The sequence below is a fragment of the Embiotoca jacksoni genome, unplaced genomic scaffold (genome assembly GCF_022577435.1).
Source record: "Embiotoca jacksoni isolate LCO1_2020_lvr unplaced genomic scaffold, fEmbJac1.0.p SCAF_43, whole genome shotgun sequence".
In the NCBI taxonomy this organism is placed as follows: Eukaryota; Metazoa; Chordata; class Actinopteri; family Embiotocidae; genus Embiotoca; species Embiotoca jacksoni.
The window spans coordinates 337,112-357,540 of record NW_027185396.1 but is presented as its reverse complement, the minus strand read 5'-3'; the positions used below and the strand labels follow the sequence as shown (position 1 = coordinate 357,540).

The 20,429-nt window shown below is 38.5% G+C and overlaps 1 protein-coding gene across 1 annotated transcript in view; it reads right to left on the bottom strand.

The window, feature by feature from the left end:
• Nucleotides 1-20,429, bottom strand: part of plch2a (phospholipase C, eta 2a) — a 99,345-nt gene that overhangs the window by 24,923 nt on the left and 53,993 nt on the right. Inside the window, exons 5-9 of the mRNA XM_069169097.1 lie at nucleotides 17,510-17,680; nucleotides 14,231-14,324; nucleotides 9,785-9,988; nucleotides 7,939-8,059; nucleotides 2,540-2,711 (exon numbers count right to left, since the gene is read on the bottom strand). Coding sequence (XP_069025198.1) covers nucleotides 2,540-2,711; nucleotides 7,939-8,059; nucleotides 9,785-9,988; nucleotides 14,231-14,324; nucleotides 17,510-17,680 — 762 coding nt within the window. The remainder of the gene's footprint in view (nucleotides 1-2,539; nucleotides 2,712-7,938; nucleotides 8,060-9,784; nucleotides 9,989-14,230; nucleotides 14,325-17,509; nucleotides 17,681-20,429) is intronic.

The window sequence follows — 20,429 nt, the reverse complement described above, 5'->3', positions numbered from 1 at the left end:
ATATTATATAGTTATAATAACATGCATACAGTGGTGTGAAAAAGTGTTTGCCCCCTTCCTGATTTCTTATTTTTTTGCATGTCTGTCACACTTAAATGTTTCAGATCATCAAACAAATTTAAATATTAGTCAAGGATAACACAAGTAAAGACAAAATGCAGTTTTTAAATGAAGGTTTTTATTATTAAGGGAGAAAACAAATCCAAACCCATATGGCCCTGTGTGAAAAAGTGTTTGCCCCCTAAACCTAATAACTGGTTGGGCCACCCTTAGCAGCAACAACTGCAATCAAGCGTTTGCGATAACTTGCAATGAGTCTTTTACAGCGCTGTGGAGGAATTTTGACCCACTCATCTTTGCAGAGTTGTTGTAATTCAGCCACATTGGAGGGTTTTCCAGCACCAACCACCTTTTTAAGGTCATGCCACAGCATCTCAATAAGATTCAAGTCAGGACTTTGACTAGGCCACTCCAAAGTCTTCATTTTGTTTTTCTTCAGCCATTCAGAGGTGGACTTGCTGGTGTGTTTTGGACCATTGTCCTGCTGCAGAACCCAAGTTGGCTTCAGTTTGAGGTCACGAACAGGACATTCTCCTTCAGGATTTTTTGGTAGACAGTAGAATTCATGGTTCCATTTATCACAGCAAGTCTTCTAGGTCCTGAAGCAGCAAAACAGCCCCAGACCATCACATTACCACCACCATATTTTACTGTTGGTATGATGTTCTTTTTCTGAAATGCGGTATTACTTTTACGCTAGATGTAATGGGACACACACCTTCCAAAAAATTCAACTTTTGTCTCGTCAGTCCACAGAGTATTTTCCCAAAAGTCTTGGGGATCATCAATCTGTTTTCTGGCAAAAATGAGGCGAGCCTTAATGTTCTTTATGCTCAGCGGTGGTTTTCGTCTTGGAACTCTGCCATGCAGGCCATTTTTTCCCAGTCTCTTTCTTATGGTGGAGTCATGAACACTAACCTTAACTGAGGCAAGTGAGGCCTGCAGTTCTTTGGATGTTGTTGTGGGGTCTTTTGTGACCTCTCGGATGAGTCGTCGCTGCGCTCTTGGGGTAATTTTGGTCGGCCAGCCACTCCTGGGAAGGTTCACCACTGTTCCATGTTTTCTCCATTTGTGGATAATGGCTCTCACTGTGGTTCGCTGGAGTCCCAAAGCTTTAGAAATGGCTTTATAACCTTTTCCAGACTCATTCTTTCTCATTTGTTCCTGAATTTCTTTGGATCTCGGCATGATGTCTATCTTTTGAGGATCTTTTGGTCTACTTCACTTTGTCAGGCAGGTCCTATTGAAGTGATTTCTTGATTGAGAACAGGTGTGGCAGTAATCAGGCCTGGGTGTGGCTAGAGAAATTGAACTCAGGTGTGATAAACCACAGTTATGTTTTAACAGGAGGGGGCAAATACTTTTTCACACAGGGCCATGTGGGTTTGGATTTTTGTTCTCCCTTAATAATAAAAAACCTTCATTTAAAAACTGCATTTTGTGTTTACTTGTGTTATCCTTGACTAATATTTAAATTCGTTTGATGATCTGAAACATTTAAGTGTGACAGACATGCAAAAAAATAAGAAATCAGGAAGGAGGCAAACACTTTTTCACACCACTGTATACTGTTGTTTGTATAAGAACTTCTTGTGGCAGCAAAAACTCTCCAGTGCTGCCTTACCTTTGAATAATATATCTGTAAGTATATTGTCATGTGAATATTAATAAATTAAATTGTGAGGGGCAGTGTACTGCAAAACACTTCATGTGTTTTCCGCCTAGTCTGGGGAATGTTCCAGAGGTGACCCAAAGTTCAAATTGTAAACATCTTTCGGGAGTTTCCGGCTGTGGTGTTGATGTGATGAACAGATGTTAAATCACAAGAATTACAAAATGAACGTCCACAACAAACACATAAACACATTACTACTTTCGAGCGAGACAACAACAACAAAAAAAGTAGAAAAGCATATTGGACAGGCCCTGCAGTCAGCCTCAGGCTGAGCTTGGTTGGATGTCCATCAGTCCCAGCTAAAACGCGATCATACTTTTGCAGTCAGGGAGTCTAAGACTGCATTAAATCAGACATATTTTTAAAACTTAAAACTTTTTTTAACTAACATTCGCTTTCAGTTGTATTACCAATATGGCTTTCAATTATCTGTGGTCCGCTGGACTCAGGGAATTGTTTTCTTCGTAATAATACAGGTTTGAATGCCCAGATAATAAGCCAACCAGCAGTCTGCTGTTAATACACACAAACAGTGCATAAACTCATTTTCAAGCTATAAATTCCTTCAGTCAAGTTTTGTTTTGTTTTTCCTTCTCTTGTCCCAAGCCGTTTTCAAACACTTTCTCATCTCATTGCTTCAAATCGGACCACCCTCTCCTGCCTTTGAAGTTGTTCTGTGAGGTTCACACTCCAGATAATAAAACAGTGAGCAGAGATAATTGCCTGAGGACTGAATCCGCTCAACGAGGAGAATCAGTCACTTACTTCGGATTGCTTTATGGTATATCCACATTCCTATTTTACCTTCACAAGGATCTTGCCCTTGAGTGTTTCTGGCGACGGCAGTCGTCCGGTCTCATCGGCTTTGATGTTGGACACGTCCAGTTTGTCACCCAGGATTTCAATCAGGTACTGGGCCATCTTCTTTTGCTGAGGAACGCTGCAGTGGTTCTCTATGGACAGGATGACTGGGTAGCTGAGGGACAATCACACACAACAGGTTGGAGTTACAGAGCGTCTGTCAGCGACTTACTTGCTGCAGAGTTTGGAACTCATTAACGTCAAAATTAAACATTGAGATTAGGATTTTGTTGGCTCAGCCATGAGTTCAGACAACAAACGCTGTACAGTACAATAAAGACATAACAATGGCACTCACAAGGACTAAATTACATTGTTTGGGTGTCATTCAAGATTCATTTTTACATAACATTACGTGCCAGACACATTCCTTGTTTCTATCTACAAAAAGAGAATAACGGCACTCAGAGGTGAATAAACTTCAAGTTATTGTGGGTAAAAATACATAAGTTTCACGTAGAATCCATCATCAGTGTCGTTAAAAGATGCAGAAATTACTGCTTATATAGACGGGTGAGCACAAAAGGACCAATTGGCAAGGAAGAGACATGAATGCACATACATGCTTTGAATTAAGGAGTGCTCGTACAATATGGCACCAATAATCATAACCACATCTATTTAATTTTCTATTTTGGCTGTGGACACCAGTCTATTGGTGTCCCATAGAAAATAAAACACTATCCCTCAAACTGTAAACACATATCAGAAAATGTATATTAGGAGCTACAGTTTATGATTCAACAGAATACTTTAAATAATAAATCAAATAAAATGTTCAGCCTACTTTTTTATTGTTCAACATGGAGCGATCTGTTAATGCCTCTCAGGTATTGGTGCTTGTAGGTGAACTCTCTTTTGAGACTGAAATTACAGTTTGATCCCTGAAATGCTTTACGATTCCGCATGAAGGTTTTCACTCCGCCTCTGTGCCTGGCCTCTCTGTCCTCTGTGGAGCCCGTTTTCTATCCAGCATCCTGGAAAATCGGATTGCACTTTGATGCTGAATGCTGCATTCAGCTTTCACCCTGCTCCTTTTTTTTAATCTAATTATCTGTGCAATATGGTGCCTAAATTTTGTTTTCCAGAAGCCACAGTGATAGTGAATACACGCACAAAGTGAGTGTTCCTCCTTCATTTTACTTGAAGAGACAGGATCTAAAAATAGAGATTTTCCTCTGCATCCTCCAGACTGTGTGTGTGTCAATGGGATTATCACCCTTTGATGCAGATTTTTGTGAAGAGGAGGAGGGTATCTCTGTGTATGCTTCCAGTTCTCTGTGTGTGTTCCTGTGTCTGCACAGATGTGAGGATGTTTTTATATTGGTTTATAGGGATATATCTGTGTATGTTCTTTTTATACAAATAGGTGACAAACAAATGAGTATAACACAGCTTTGACACAGGACACGAGGCTTTCCTTAGTGGCTTTCACAGTCACCAGATCTTAATCCAACACATTACACATTATGCACTGATAAGTTATGTACCATTTCCACATATTGACTCCGAAGTTGCAACAGCGATCGGGTTCTATTCATTGTGAATAAGAGTTGAGCACTCCAGCCCAGCTGAGTGACGGATATTTTAAAAGGTGCCCAGTGACACGACAGAAGACAAAGAGGGAGGATTGCTTCTAGCGCAGATCCAGGAATGACATGCCAATAAGTCTTGCCAAGCGTGTGCATCATCCTCGTCTTCAATCAGAAGACAGGGGAAGAAATGGTGACGTCAGGAAACAATACATATGTGTGACTATGTATGTGGCCAGTGCAACACATAGTCCCTGAACCAATGAGTGCATGTTATGTAGATAAATCCACGTTTAAGGCGGAACAGGCTCAGCCTCCATTTCTGTGGTGGTACAGTTGAAACTCTAATCAAAAATAGAGGACTGGGAGAAGCCCCCACTTCTGTATTTCAGTTCTTCCTTCATATGATGCCCTTGTTACCAAACACAGAAACATGGGACTATCTCCTGAATGATGTATGTCCCTGTAGGTTTATGTTGTTGCCATGGGTTTTAACTATTTCAGCTTCACTTCTGGAAAATAAATGTTTTTTTGGCAGACATGTCACAATGCTCATGAGCTTCGGGCAGCATTGCTAAGGTGAGGAAGTCAGTCAGAGGTGCAAAATATATATATTTTTGAAGAAAACCAAAGTGACAGCCCTGCTACTATAAACAGATGCATGTATTTTCTCTTTCTGATGTTTGGTTTTACTCATAGGATCCTTCAGTAGCTGAGTGATTAAGGTCATAGTGAAAACAAATTTCTGTATCTCAGTAACATGACATACAGTTGAAACCAGAAGTTTACATACACTGTGTAAAAAGACACATAACACTTTTTTTCTCACTGTCTGAAGTTAAATCAGAGTAAACCTCTCCTGTTTCAGGTCCGTTAGGATTACCAAAATTATTTAACTTTTGCTAAATGTCACAATAATGAGAAAGAGAATTTCTTAGAGAATTTTATATTACTTTCTTTGAGGTCAAAAGTTTACATACACCAAAAGTACTATGTCTTTAAACAACGTGGGCAAGCCCAGATGATGATGTCATGGCTTTTGAAGCTCCTGATAGGTTAACTGATAACATGTGAGTTAATTGAAGGCACACCTGGGGATGTATTTTAAGGCCACACCTCAAACACTCTGCTTCCTTGTTTGAAATCATGGGAAAGTCAAAAGAAATCAGCCAAGAAATCAGGGAGAGAATCGTGGAGCTCCACAAGTCTGGTTCATCCTTGGGTGCAATTTCCAGATGCTTGAAGGTGCCACGTTCATCTGTGCAAATAATTATACACAAGTATAAACATGGGAATGTCCAGCCATCACACCGCTCAGGAAGGAGACGGGCTCTGTGTCCCAGAGATGAACGTGTTTTGGTCCGACATGTGCAAATCAACCCCAGAACAAAAGCTAAAGACCTTGTGAAGATGATGGCTGAAGCTGGTAAGAAAGTGTCATTATCCACAGTAAAACGAGTCCTGCACCGACATGGGCTGAAAGGCTACTCAGCAAGAAGGAAGCCATTACTCCTAAAGAAACATAAAAAAGCCAGATTACAGTTTGCAAAAAGACACCAAGACAAAGACCTTAACTTCTGGAGACATGTCCTGTGGTCTGATGAAACTAAAGTGGAGCTGTTTGGCCATAATGACCACCGTTACATTTGGAGGAAAAAGGGGGAAGCTTGTAGACCTGAAAACACCATCCCAACTGTGAAGCATGGAGGTGGCAGCATCATGTTGTGGGGCTGTTTTGCTGCAGCAGGAACTGGAGCTCTTCATAAAATAGACGGCATCATGAAGAAAGAACATTACCTGGAAATATTAAGGCAACATCTCAGGACATCAGCCAGGAAGCTCAAACTTGGGCGCAAATGGGTCTTCCAAATGGACAATGACCCTAAGCATACTGCCAAAATAGTTAAAAAGTGGCTTGAGGACAACAAAGTCAATGTCTTGGAGTGGCCATCACAAAGCCCTGACCTGAATCCCATCGAAAATTTGTGGGCAGATCTGAAAAGGCGTGTGCGAGCGAGGCGGCCAACAAACCTGACTCAGTTCCACCAGTTCTGTCAGGAGGAATGGGCCAGAATTCCAGCAGAGTACTGTAAGAAGCTTGTGGAAGGATACCCAAAACGTTTGACCCAAGTCATGCAGTTCAAAGGCAATGCTACTAAATACTAAGGAACTGTATGTAAACTTTTGACCTTGAAGTAATGAAAAATTCTCTAAAATATTCTCTTTCTCATTATTGTAACATTTAGCAAAAGTTAAATAATTTTGGTAATCCTAATGGACCTGAAACAGGAGAGGTTTAGTCTGATTTAACTTCAGACAGTGAGAAAAAAAAGTGTTATGTGTCTTTTTGCACAGTGTATGTAATCTTCTGGTTTCAACTGTATCTGCAACTCAAAGTAAATATTTCAATATTTTTATTTTGATAGAAAAGAAAAGAAAAGATAAGATAAGGGCGCTATATGAATAAAAGTGAATAGATACTTTATTCATCCCCACAGGGAAATTCATATGTCTAGTAGCTCACACAAATCTAGGTTTAAAAGACATAGGAATAAAACTTAAAAAATTCAAAACCTAAGACAGTGGTAATAGTGGGTTAAAAACAGAGTCATTCATTTAGACTAATATGATTAGATGTAATACGACCAAAAAAAAAAAAAAAAAAAAAAAAGTTAACGGACATAGAACTTTAACTTTTTAAAGCTTTTTAAAAGGAAGCTTTTTTGTTTCCCTTTTTGGTAACACTTCACTGCAGGAAGTGAATGCAGGAATTCATACATGAATTATTGCAAATTCATGTATGAATTCCTGCATAACTTGCGCATTACTTCATGCAGTAATACCTCATGAATCATCAGGAAATAACATTAGTTTAAAGTCTTTCAAGCATTGCTTCATACATAACTTAACACATCAGTTAAAGTATTAACTAAGGTGTATACATTATCATACATCGGGATTTATTAAGCATGATCATGATGTATTCTTTGCAAAAAATGTTCAATGAACCAAACTCTGCAGCAAAAAAACTAAACAAAAGGAATACCAATGAAAAAGGAATCATCGGCATTATGACTAATTCAACCACATAAGTACAATTAGTGAAGAAATTCAAGATATTATCCTGCAGTTGTTTGACCCGTCTTCAGTACGGGATTATTTTCAGTATTCTGATATGTGACAGTCATCATGGCAAAGCTCTGATCCTGCTCTGTCTTGTGACGTGTTTCATATTTATGCAGTGATGAGTTTATACGGTTGTGGAGAAGGACGCAGAGCTGCACGCAGAGTGTAACAACAATTTAGCTTGGTGTAACTCAAAATTTCCCTTTAATGCTTCATCAGACAGACAAGGCAGTGGCATTTCAGGAAAGCTCAAGTCGGGCAGTTTCATAAGAGACGATCTCTCCATGATAAATACTCCCTGCGCAATTCAACCGAGAAGAAGCAGTCGGAATTTGGATGCAACATGCGTTCATCGGATTCTAAGGCTTAAACAAACATAAGCTCCATTTTCATGATTTTTTGCCATTTTATTAAAGTCTAGCAAACTGTATATTGCAGCAATTTCCTATGTGCTGACAGGATACAAGTCTGCATACTGCTGGACTTACTTTTTACGTGTTATATTTATTAAAGCCAAAGACATGCACGCTTTGTGGGTTGTCAGTTAAATTAAAGTGATCTATTATTTCAACCGGCTCATTCAAGGTTTGAGTATGTGGACACTTTTTCTGTATAAGGAAATAAAACCTCTGAAAAAATAAATTAATAAATGCAAGATTTAGAGAGATGCGAGTATAAACGTACTTATTCTTGACGAAGGCATATTTGTTGATGGTCTCGATGACATCTTTAAAGACGATCTTGGAGGTGAGGGTGTAGCCATGGTGGACAATAGGCTCACCATCTTGACCATCCCAACAGTCAACTGTGAAACAAAAAGAAAAGACAGTATGAGCAGGACAGTCATTGTATCGAACCTGATGTACATTCCCTTTTCCCAAAAAGTTTGAACGCTGTACAAAATCTAGATAAAAACAAAATGCGATGATGACAGGCCAGTTTAGTTCCCAGACTCTTCTACTACGGAGCCATGTTGTTGTAATACATGCAGAATATGGTTTTGCTGGTTGTTTTGCTGAAATAATCAAGGCCTTCCCCGAAAGAGTTTAGCTTGTATCTCTTCCTTCTCTCCATTTACTATTCCTGGTCTTCCCGGTCAACATGCATTTCGGCAAACTCCATTCCCAAAGGGGTGTTTTTTGGAAAAGAGTGCCTTCCTCCTTGGTTCCCTGATTATCCTTCAGTTCAATGATCTGTGTATGGTAGACTAATGTACAGAGACATTATCAGGCTCTATGATTATATATTTGATCACCTAACCTTACCAATATCAGTTTTTTAAAGACATAAGCATTTCTCCTTTGACAGCAAAGATGAATTAAAACCTGAATGCTATCTTGATCCGCAGCAGACCTGCCGACATTAGCATCTTTAGAACATTTGGTAGATATATAGGTAGGGTGCTTTTCAAAAAAAAAAAGCTTTTGGTCTGATTTTCAGCAGTTTGTGGTGAAGGTTTGTCAATTCTTAACTTTGGACTTTTATTGCATTTTTTTTTTGTTTTTTTTTACAGTCACGTAACGACTGTAGTTGTCAACAACTCGAGAAACGTTCGCCTGTGTCCTGCCACTGTTCTGCTCTGGTGCGTGTCTGTGTGAGAGAGGCACAACCTCACCCTTTATTAAACAGACAGTGCCCAGCAGAGCAGGGAAACAGCACAGGAATTAGTGACCTTCAGTGACAGAAAAATGCATGAGTGACTCTCACAAACGCTTAAATGAAACAGGTGTACAGGAACTAATTAAATATATAGTTACTGGATGTAACTCCAGTTCTATGAGTACATGTGCATGTTTTTTTCAGGAGGACGGTGGGTCACATTAGGGGGGGTGTGCCAGGAAAACAATGACTTTGTAACCCTATCCAGCAACATTTCTTGAGGGGTAAGTCTTCTAGGATTTCGCTTTTTGCAAGTAATGGTTTAACACCAACAGATGCTTGAACTGCAAAGTCAAAATGTTTGAAGCTCTAACCCACAATTTAAAAATTCCCAATGAATGAATACACTTCAGGACTGTTAAAAAAAAAACTGGATAGTGCAATATTTTGTGGGAGGCTACTCAAAACAAAGGGAGAAACAAGTTTATTTATCTACAGTTCGTCACGTTAAAGTAAGAATATGACTTACTTCTTTAAATGGCTCACCTCCTGCTACACTCCTCTGTGAACTCTCAGATTCTTTGACACATTAGCACAGCTCCCAGGGAGCAGCACACCACATGTCCTGTTCCTTTTTAGCACAACTCGATCTCCACTTACATACAATATGATATGAAGTGGAATAAAACAGTACTTTGAACTAAACTATATCAATTCCCCAACAAGCAAATCATGTAAAAAGTTTCAATGAGGGGTGTGAAAGGATTGTGATATATGGATTCAAAGTTGGATTCAGAGTCATTGAAATGCTACCTAACACTATCCCTATGAAAATGTGGCCTTTTCTGATCCTTATGTTTATACATTAGTTGCATGAATACTGAGAATGTACACTGACATGTATGAGTAAATTCCACATGTCCATACTGACCTTCCACACAGCGACAGCCGGCCTGCAGCACCCAGGCATACATGTCCACCCTGGACTGTGACATCAGCTGGTCCCCCATCAGGTAGGTGTTGTGTGATGAGGCAATGAAGTAGTTGCACAATGGCTGGTTCATGTCGTGGCTCACATTGTAGTGTTCTGGGTTGAAGATGTCCCCTGCTGGGCTGCGCATGTAATTTGTAAAACCTGGAAGAAAGTTAAACAAAAAGCTTTTTTCCTATAGATTTTCTCCAACTTTTTAAATTTTTTTAATCCTAAATCTATTCTAAGATGTCAGAAGTCATATCCCACTTCAATCTGAAACTTGAATCCTACATTTTTCATCTTACATTTATTTATTTAATGCAATGTAAACTGTGGATGTAATTAAATGTATTATATTAACAATAAACAACATAAATGAACTGGTTAATAATGCAGTGTAAATGTATTTATTAACAAAAACATGAGCCTTAAATTAGTGCAATATATTGATAGAAAAGGGAAGACATGAACAATGTATCTGCCTGAGTTCCTAGGGCACATTAGGGCTAATGTTATATACAACAACAAAAAAACATTTGTGAAAGTTTGAAAACATTTTTTTACAAAAGTATTTTTATATTTTAGGAAAATTTTTTTGCATGATATGATCACATTATATGACATGGCTATATTTGCATAATGTTTGCACAAATATTGGGATATTTTTCATGAAATGATGACTTTTAATCTAAAAAGGATTTTTTTTCTCGTAACTTCATTTTCCAATCCTGCCCTTATAAATTTATAACTAAATTTGAATCATAATTTGACTTTTTTCTGACATTTTATTTTTCTATCATAAACTGCTGTTATTATTTTACAAACATTTGCATTTTATTTCTATATATTTTTTTTTAACATCTACTCTTAATTTCTTAGATGTTGTTCCCTCACAGAAGCTGGACTATTGTCATAAAATGTATAGCCCATCAAAACTGTACAATAATATTTCCCATCTGTGTAAACAGCACAGTGATTCAATTTACTGATCAAGTACTCTCAAAATATTATTGATAATTATTTTTTGAAAATAACTGGAAAATAATATTTTTTTTGTCCTTTTCTATGAAGTTCAGAAAAACTAGCAATATTAACTTCACTTCAGTCCAGTAGAATGAAAGACCACACTGTGAATGTGGACTTCTTGTTCCCTATTTTTAAACACTGTTACTTTTTATTTTGTGATCTTAAAAAAAATAATTGCGAAACGGTAATGATGGCATGTGTGGAAACTTCTGGCAGTCTTTTTCTTGTTTTAAAATACCCACACAGTGTTATATGAATACTGAATAACATTGCAAGGGTGAACTGACTCTATTACTACCTGTCTTCACTTACCAAACGACTCACTAACTCACAGTATGCTAAGCTAACACTATGCATGCTCTGCTCATACACCAAAGCAAGACACCACCTAGTACAAAGCCTTTGTAACAGTGATATTGTTCAGTATCTCACTGTGGTTATCAAGGGCGCAGCTCTCTTCACCCACAGACATATATATACAGTGGGTACGGAAAGTATTCAGACCCCTTTAAATGTTTCACTCTTTGTTTCATTGCAGCCATTTGCTAAAATCAAAAAAGTTCATTTTATTTCTCATTAATGTACACTCAGCACCCCATCTTGACAGAAAAAAACAGAAATGTAGAAATTTGTGCAAATTTATTAAAAAAGAAAAACTGAAATATCACATGGTCATAAGTATTCAGACCCTTTGCTCAGTATTGAGCACCCTATTGAGCACCCTTTTGAGCTAGTACAGCCATGAGTCTTCTTGGGAATGATGCAACAAGCTTTTCACACCTGGATTTGGGGATCCTCTGCCATTCTTCCTTGCAGATCCTCTCCAGTTCCGTCAGGTTGGATGGTGAACGTTGGTGGACAGCCATTTTCAGGTCTCTCCAGAGATGCTCAATTGGGTTTAGGTCAGGGCTCTGGCTGGGCCAGTCAAGAATGGTCACAGAGTTGTTCCGAAGCCACACCTTTGTTATTTTAGCTGTGTGCTTAGGGTCATTGTCTTGTTGGAAGGTGAACCTTCGGCCCAGTCTGAGGTCCAGAGCACTCTGGAAGAGGTTTTCTTCCAGGATATCTCTGTACTTGGCCGCATTCATCTTTCCTTCAATTGCAACCAGTCGTCCTGTCCCTGCAGCTGAAAAACACCCCCATAGCATGATGCTGCCACCACCATGTTTCACTGTTGGGATTGTACTGGGCAGGTGATGAGCAGTGCCTGGTTTTCTCCACACATACCGCTTAGAATTAATGCCAAAAAGTTCAATCTTGGTCTCATCAGACCAGAGAATCTTATTTCTCATAGTCTGGGAGTCCTTCATGTGTTTTTTGGCAAACTCTATGCAGGCTTTCATATGTCTTGCACTGAGGAGAGGCTTCCGTTGGGCCACTCTGCCATAAAGCCCCGACTGGTGGAGGGCTGCAGTGATAGTTGACTTTGTGGAACTTTCTCCCATCTCCCTACTGCATCTCTGGAGCTCAGCCACAGTGATCTTTGGGTTCTTCTTTACCTCTCTCACCAAGGCTCTTCTCCCACAATTGCTCAGTTTGGCTGGACGGCCAGGTCTAGGAAGAGTTCTGGTCGTCCCAAACTTCTTCCATTTAAGGATTATGGAGGCCACTGTGCTCTTAGGAACCTTGAGTGCTGCAGAAATTATTTTGTAACCTTGGCCAGATCTGTGCCTTGCCACAATTCTGTTTCTGAGCTCCTTGGACAGTTCCTTCGACCTCATGATTCTCATTTGCTCTGACATGCACTGTGAGCTGTAAGGTCTTATATAGACAGGTGTGTGCCTTTCCTAATCAAGTCCAATCAGTTTAATTAAACACAGCTGGACTCCAATGAAGGAGTAGAATCATCTCAAGGAGGATCAGAAGAAATGGACAGCATGTGAGTTAAATATGAGTGTCACAGCAAAGGGTCTGAATACTTATGACCATGTGATATTTCAGTTTTTCTTTTTTAATAAATTTGCACAAATTTCTACATTTCTGTTTTTTTCTGTCACGATGGGGTGCTGAGTGTACATTAATGAGAAATAAAATGAACTTTTTTGATTTTAGCAAATGGCTGCAATGAAACAAAGAGTGAAAAATTTAAAGGGGTTTGAATACTTCCCGTACCCACTGTATATATATATATATATACACGTAGACGCCGCACAATGGTCAACGTGGCCACCATTTTGATCTGGGCAACTTGCCGTATCTCTGAGTAGACCCAACTGGTAAGGATGCCGGAATCGTGTGCTTTCTGGGATTGTTCAAATCGGCGCACTATTCAAACTGGATCTCGGGTTATTACCCTTTCACAGGTACAACTGAACAAGTGTTTGTGGTTGTCTTTGGCCCGTGATAACATTACATTTATAGAAAACTGATTGGCCACAAGAGTCAGACAGTAAATAGCTAACATTAGAAAAAAATACTCTATTTGGTGTCTGAATACAAACAACCTCATCATCACCCATTTAGAACATTACAGGGACAAAAAAAAGAGTCATTATTATTTGTACACTCCATTTCTACATCTTGTTTTTAGCAGATAACGTTTAAAACAGAAAACTAACGGCAACAAAGTACCGGCCGTGTGGGAGGGCTTAAGATCTCAAAATGAAGCAAACTGATGCTTTGAAAGTAGGAAGGGCTATAAAAACAAGTTCAAATTTGCATTTTCCACATTCTCATAATGGCATTAATAATGACACTTGAGATGAACTGTGGAAGTCAAGACGAGTTCGGGAAGAGCAATAAAACTGCACGTCTGCTTGTCAGACGGGCAAAACCAAAACCTCTATAGGACTGCAAAGGAGCTGCAGGAAGGTGGTGGTGCACTGCTCTCCTGTGCAGCAGCAAGGGAGTGGCATTTATGCTTTTTATGTCTAAAAAAAATCTACAAACTTTCACACAAATGTACATTATAGTCTATATTAGGTCGTTTATAATTACACTGACCTTGCATTTTGTAAAAAAAAACCAACAAATTTGAAACACTCAGCACTTGCACTCAAGTATGGAACACATTCATATTGTAAATGTCTTTGGACAAAAGCATCTGCCAAATGAATAAAAGGTAACACAGTTTTCAGATAGTAATAACAAAAGTAGAATTAAACAGCCTTCAAAAAGCAAAGTCACTTTTTGAACACACAGCAGCCAAAAAGGCAGCAGCGGCTCCATCAAACTAAAGTGGTCCATTTGCAAAACCTTGCACAACATTTTCATAATAATCAAACCTTGGCTCAGCACTAAAAGGGAATTATCTGAATAGCAGCACGGATGATTGTGTAACTTTCATTACACCTCATTAGAGGAAAACTAACAGCATTCAGATTAGTTCAAAACACAAGGGCAGTTGATGGCAAAGAAATTAAATTAAAGTGGACTTACCATCAATTCCCAGAACCCCTTGCTTCTGGTTCTCAGAGCACGGCTCAAATTTGTTGATAATCTCCAGGCAATGTTCTTTGGTCACCTTTGTCATCTACAAAGTGTGGAAACACATGTCAACGACTGCATGATGCAAATTGTACAAGTAGAATTACTTAAATCCCCTCTAATGAGCAGGAGTTAAGTATAGAAGAGCATACATGAACTTGGCTGCAAAATCCAACTGTTTGTCTGGTAGCTGCTCTTTAAAGCCCCTGATAGGTCAATCGGATTCCCCTCTCTATTAATCATTTAAAGGAGGCGGTCTCTTCCCTCAGCCACTCTTCCTCATTCTGTCAGTGTTTTTGTTCCCCATGAGAGAACATGGCTTTAGCTAGGTGAGACTTTTTTTTTTTCACAGGATTATTTCCATTTTAGACACATTTTGTTTCACCCCACGTCTAAAGTTACTAAGCAGGGTGAGTGTCTGAAAGTGTTTTAAAAGGGGTACACCTGCTATCCATCTCATCATAATCTCTATTTCAGAGAGAGTGCTGTGTGGAGAGTATCTGAGGTAAGAGCCCGTGTGCATTGTTACTGTGGACTGGTGATGACACAGGTTGCTGTCAGCTCTCTCAGCAAAGGCACACACGCACGCACGCACGCACGCACGCACGCACGCACGCACGCACGCACGCACGCACACACACACACACACACACACAGCAATACAAACTTGAAGAATATCTCACACTTTTAGTGTATCTTCAGCTGGAGTTTGAAGTTAAAATTGAAAATATACCATGACGTGCAGTCAGTAATAGACAAAAAAAACAAGGCGTTAAGAATAACAGCTTCCAATATACAATAACAAACCCAAAATGTTTCCAGATTAAATATACTAATCTACTCAGGAATGAATGATTTTTATGCTATAACTTTATGATTTGAGTATTTATGATGTATAACATTGATTTTTATGTCGTGTTTATTGTCTTTTGATATTGCCTGCCTAACTGGTTGTTACAGCTGACTTTTACAAAACATTTAACAATAAATCTGTTCCCAAACACCCCATCTATTTCCTCTATCATTATGCCTTTGCATTTCTTGTATTACATTACTCACTTGCTAGTTTGCTAAATTGTTAGCCTCTGTGGCCTCTAGACACAGTACGTGTTGCCGTTGCTAAGCAGCGGTGTTTTCACAACTAGATATGTCATAACCAGGAGCTCACGAGTTCCATTTGAAGGCAGTATGGCATTAGTGTTGATTGCTACTTAAACAGATAATGACTGACATTATTATTATATTATACAATATAATATAAAAAGTGATAGAAATGAATGTCAAATATAGTACGTCCTCATAAAAGTTATAACTTTTGACCATAAATTTGCATTTAAAATGTCCCTATATATTTTTTTATTTAAGTGTGTTATTAAACACGTAGTAAATGTTTTTTTTATATCCCTATAGATGCTAAAAAGGGTGAGCTAAAGCAAGGTATGAGCAATTTTTAACACAAATATGGAAAGATGATGGGGTCATTTCTATGTACAAATTTGGCCTAACTTGACACTAACACTTAGTTTAGGGTGTGTGGGAGCACGTCCACTTTGCATCATTTTAAACAAATCGCTTCACAAAATTGCTCCTACAGCACGACTCCAATACAAAAGAGGATCAGTTTCATTCTCACAGGACTAAAAGTAAATGCTGAGAATAACCTTCACTAACAAGCTGGTTTACATGAAAATAATCACAGAGTTTTAGATACAGTAAAATAGTGACAGAGGACAGGGAATGATACATTTTGAGGCCCTCAACATTTTTTGGGGTTGAATTAGAACCTCACAGCCCTGTGGACAGAGGTTTGATGCCTGCTGTGGCTGCTATAGCACCAATCTGGTATTAATAGCTAAATGCAGGTTAAACCTGTGTTCACCACCTTGAAGTGGGTAATCATTTTTTACAAGATTTGTCACCTAGCAGCCAGCTCACCATTCAGCTGCCTGTGCCAGAGCTTCATGCCATCGCTTTATTTTCAGACTTGGCACAGATTCAGGCCAACGAGTATTGATCAGTAGTTGCCCACTAGGCTGGTGATCCAAATAAACCATTCCATGGTAGTAAAATTAGTTAACAGAACCGTGATACCACTGAGACTGTGTTGGCATTGATCTGCTTCTGTCAAAACGGTTAAGCTTGATGAATGAATGAATGACGATGTGGGTTATGCTCATTCTATACATAATACACCGATGAGCCAAAGCATTCTGACCACTCACACATTACATGAACAAGGCTGATTAGGTCGTAACAATAGCATATGTCAAGGTCTGAGATACATTAGACGATAAGTGCGCAGTGGGGTGCTCCTGGGGAGGGAGTGGGGGGGGATCTTCCATCCCTGGTCAAAGGAGTGAAAAAAAAAAAACTTAAACCCGTAGCAGGGTGTTGGTGTATGTGCTGGAAGAAGTCTATCTCCCAGTGGCTCCACTTGCAGCTTAAAGGACTTAAAAGGATCTTGTGCTACCGTCTTAGTTAGGTCTTGGAGAGACCGAGCGGTTTTGGCAGCACATCAAGGACCGAGTGGCTGGTCAGAATGTGTTGGCTCATAGGTATTCTACTGTGCTGCCTCATCCTGTTTTCTGTTTACAATCACACATTTTCATTTTAGTGATGTTTCTATGGTTGATTTAAAGACTATCCTAGCATCTTCGCTTTTTAAATCGGACCTCTTTCACTCAGGAGGTAACAATGTCAATTTGTGCAATTTCAGAGGTTTAGAATACAACTGATGACTTAATTCACTGACTGACAACCTTTCAAGAAAAGAGGAAAAAGGACCAAATAATGTTGAAAAACAAAATGGCAGTTCAGTCTCCATTCAGTGTTGACTCTTCATGGTCTCCTTGTGATAAATAGATCTCAAGCGGATCAAGAATGCAGGTCTGTTTGAGGGACAGATATTCAAATTTGACTAATACTGATTTCACCATTAGAGTACCTGTATAAAAGCGTTTTGTTTTTTTATCTCCTGAAAGAGCTGTGTTAAATTATGTTACTTGATCAGTGTGGGTTGGATCTGAAGACCACACGTTTATCAGTATCAGAAAACCATCTGTAAAGCAAGCTAAAAGCCCCAGGCTACATTAAAAACTCTACAAGTCTAATCCACCGGTTGGCAAGTGAGTGGTTTTATGGGTTTAACAAGAAAGAAGTAGAAGCTGCATCAGTGTGACAGTGAAAAGATCAACTTCTCCCTGTCAAATGAAATGCAGACACCGTGGGTACCTTCTGCTCAGTCTCGAGGAAGCGGACCAGGTCGTCTGTATCCATGTGGTCTTTGTGGTTGCTGTAGGTGAGCATAAGAAGGTACAGATCCCTGCGGGTCGACATCATCTTGTAGAAGGAGCAGAACTCCTCGAAGCCCAACGTCCCCTGGTTGTCGTCTGTGTCCGCCTCCTACACGTCGGGTACAAGAACAAGTTTTCGTTTTGTAACATTGACTAAATGTTGTATTCACAGACCTTTAACATATACAGCTAAAGCTAAAAACATGCCATTTAGTCCAAAGGGGGAACTGATTTTTCTACACTTAGGGCTAGGATATTTAGTATTTTACTGAATTCTATTACAGTATCAAATCAAAATTCTTTATCAAATCGGATATTTTGCTTCATCATTTGCAAGTAACTAAGGTTATGAATAATAAGCGAAAGATTCCATTCTGATCTGTGACCAGCTAATTGCAGAGAAGCCAGAAATACTACAGGTTTTAATGGCAGCTGCCAACTTTATCAACATCAACATTAATGAAGTTAGCCTCATTAATGTGACAGCCTGTGGCTTTAATTTGAAAATGAGCTGAGCAGAGGAAGACATGACATGGAGATTATTGATTCATACTGACTGTTCTGAATTTTACAATTAATTTTTCATAAACAAAATGATCCAATACCAGACGTGCAGCACTGTGAGCTTAAGGAAGACCAAATATTGATTTGATGCATAAAAAGCTAAATTAGGACTCTGTATTTACTTTATTAAGCCTAATATCCACCAGATCACTCCTCAGAAGAAGTGAATGTAGCTAATGACACCATAATGATTGCACTTCAGACATTTTGCATCGACTTCACTTTTATATGTCCCTTTCTCCTAAATTGTTTATATACTTATACAGTATGTACTCATTATGTCTGAGATGTTCCTTCTGCTAGTCTATAATTGGATTTTGTTGGATGTACTGTTCATTCTCTCCACTATTTTAATCCTAGGAGCAGAACTAATTTGAGATCTAGTTATATTTAGTCATCTTCAATTTTGTTTTTACAGATTCCATTGACATTTGCAAGCTGAATCCCAAAGTTTTCAGAGTTTCTCTCAAACCCATATATTTTTCATTACAGTATACTGACATACCAAGGAATGTGGAGCCCCTCTATGTTGGCTATTAGACCAAACACAGGTGAAAAGCATACACTTGTACATTTTAGAAGTAAGTTTGTGGTTGTAGGATGCAGCTGGCTCCAGCTCTGACTAGAACACTGCAGGTGTAATAGAAGGATGACCAAGTAATGCAGGTTGATGAGTCATGTTTTTTTTTACTCATTTCCTTTATTCATAAATAATATATAACAATGTGACCACAAGTTTTTGCTTCATAATGTCTCTTTTTTTCCATAAACCAATTTAAGAATGGTTTGGAGATTTAATATTCAGTCATTATTATCTTGTACTAACATACGAAAGTGTTTTCAGCTGAAATTACACTGATGAGGGTTTTTTTCAAGTCATAAAGAGCTGGAATAATACTAATTCAACATTTAAAACACTGTGGTTGTGTATCAAACAAGGTTAATGAGAGAACTGCAGTCGGTCACACCATGACCCATGTAATCCCTGTATGAGGTGGTCCGTGACCGGCTCCATATGCCAAGCAGCACCAGAGGCAGCCACTTACTGTAGGGCGATGACGTCTGTGCTAGCTGGAAGTCGGCCTCTGAGTAGCTCCATGTACTATATACACACAGGGCTGTGAACAGTAGAATGATAAATACTTCTACTCCTACAATGACTCAATATGATTCCACAGTTTCTTTATTATTTGGCTGTAAATATAATTTCAGTAGGGTTTGGGAATATTTTAATAAATAACTTTATAATATGTAATATATGTAATGTAATATATGTGTGTATATATATAGTCATACTTTTGGGAGGAGAGGTGTCCCAGAGTTCTCTTACAAATGAAATGTTCGCTGGGTTGAAAATCTGCCTGCATTTCCACAGCTCAAGAATTTCATCATGTCATTATTAGGCTTAAATAAAAAAGACTGGGCTACGAATACTAGTCTTCCACACCAGATAAAGAATAAAAAAAACTGACACGTCTATAGCCCATGAATTTAAATTGAATTTAAGTGGCCATTAATGACTGCTTAAAAATGAAAAATTAAACACTGAATTTCATGAAGACCTGGATGAATAAACTTGAATGTGGAGTTACGCACATCTTGTTGATGCCAAATAACTTAAGATCAAACTGAAATTCCATTTACTCTTTGCTTTCTGTGTTAAAGATAATGTTAGCATGATATTTTTGATAAAATTGTTAATTGTCAAAATTAAGAAATAAAATTGTTTTTTCTCAGTTTGCAAGTGGGGCAGTGTAATCATCTGCACTTCCTGAAGCTGACATAAGATTTATTTGAGTGTATGAATTTAAGGTAGCGATATTGATGGACACCAAAATGGTATTTAAAATAGGCCTAATGCAAAATTTAGGGGCACTGTCATGAACCACCACAAAACATAAAATACAAATTTCTCCTTTTTGGTTTTGGTTTTTGAGTTCTTAAGATTGGGCTTTGAGTTTATCAAACTGAAAATAGTAACAACTTTTATCTTATTCCAAGTTAGAGTAAAATATCATTCAACATATGACAAGTGAGAAAGTACAAAATGCTTTGAAGTAAAATTAAAGTAACCCAAATGTGTATGCTAAATCCAAATTAAAAAAAAGAGAATGCCCTTGCCCTTCATGAAGCACATGCTGCAAACAATCTAAAAATGTTTCCAAACACTTTGGTTTTTGCTCCCATTTTTCACAAGTAGAAGTAAATATCTTAGATTTCCTTCTGGTACACAAGGGGTTTATTGCTTAAGTTTTGTTTACAAATTTGTTACAATTTTAGCCCTTCTGCTTTGC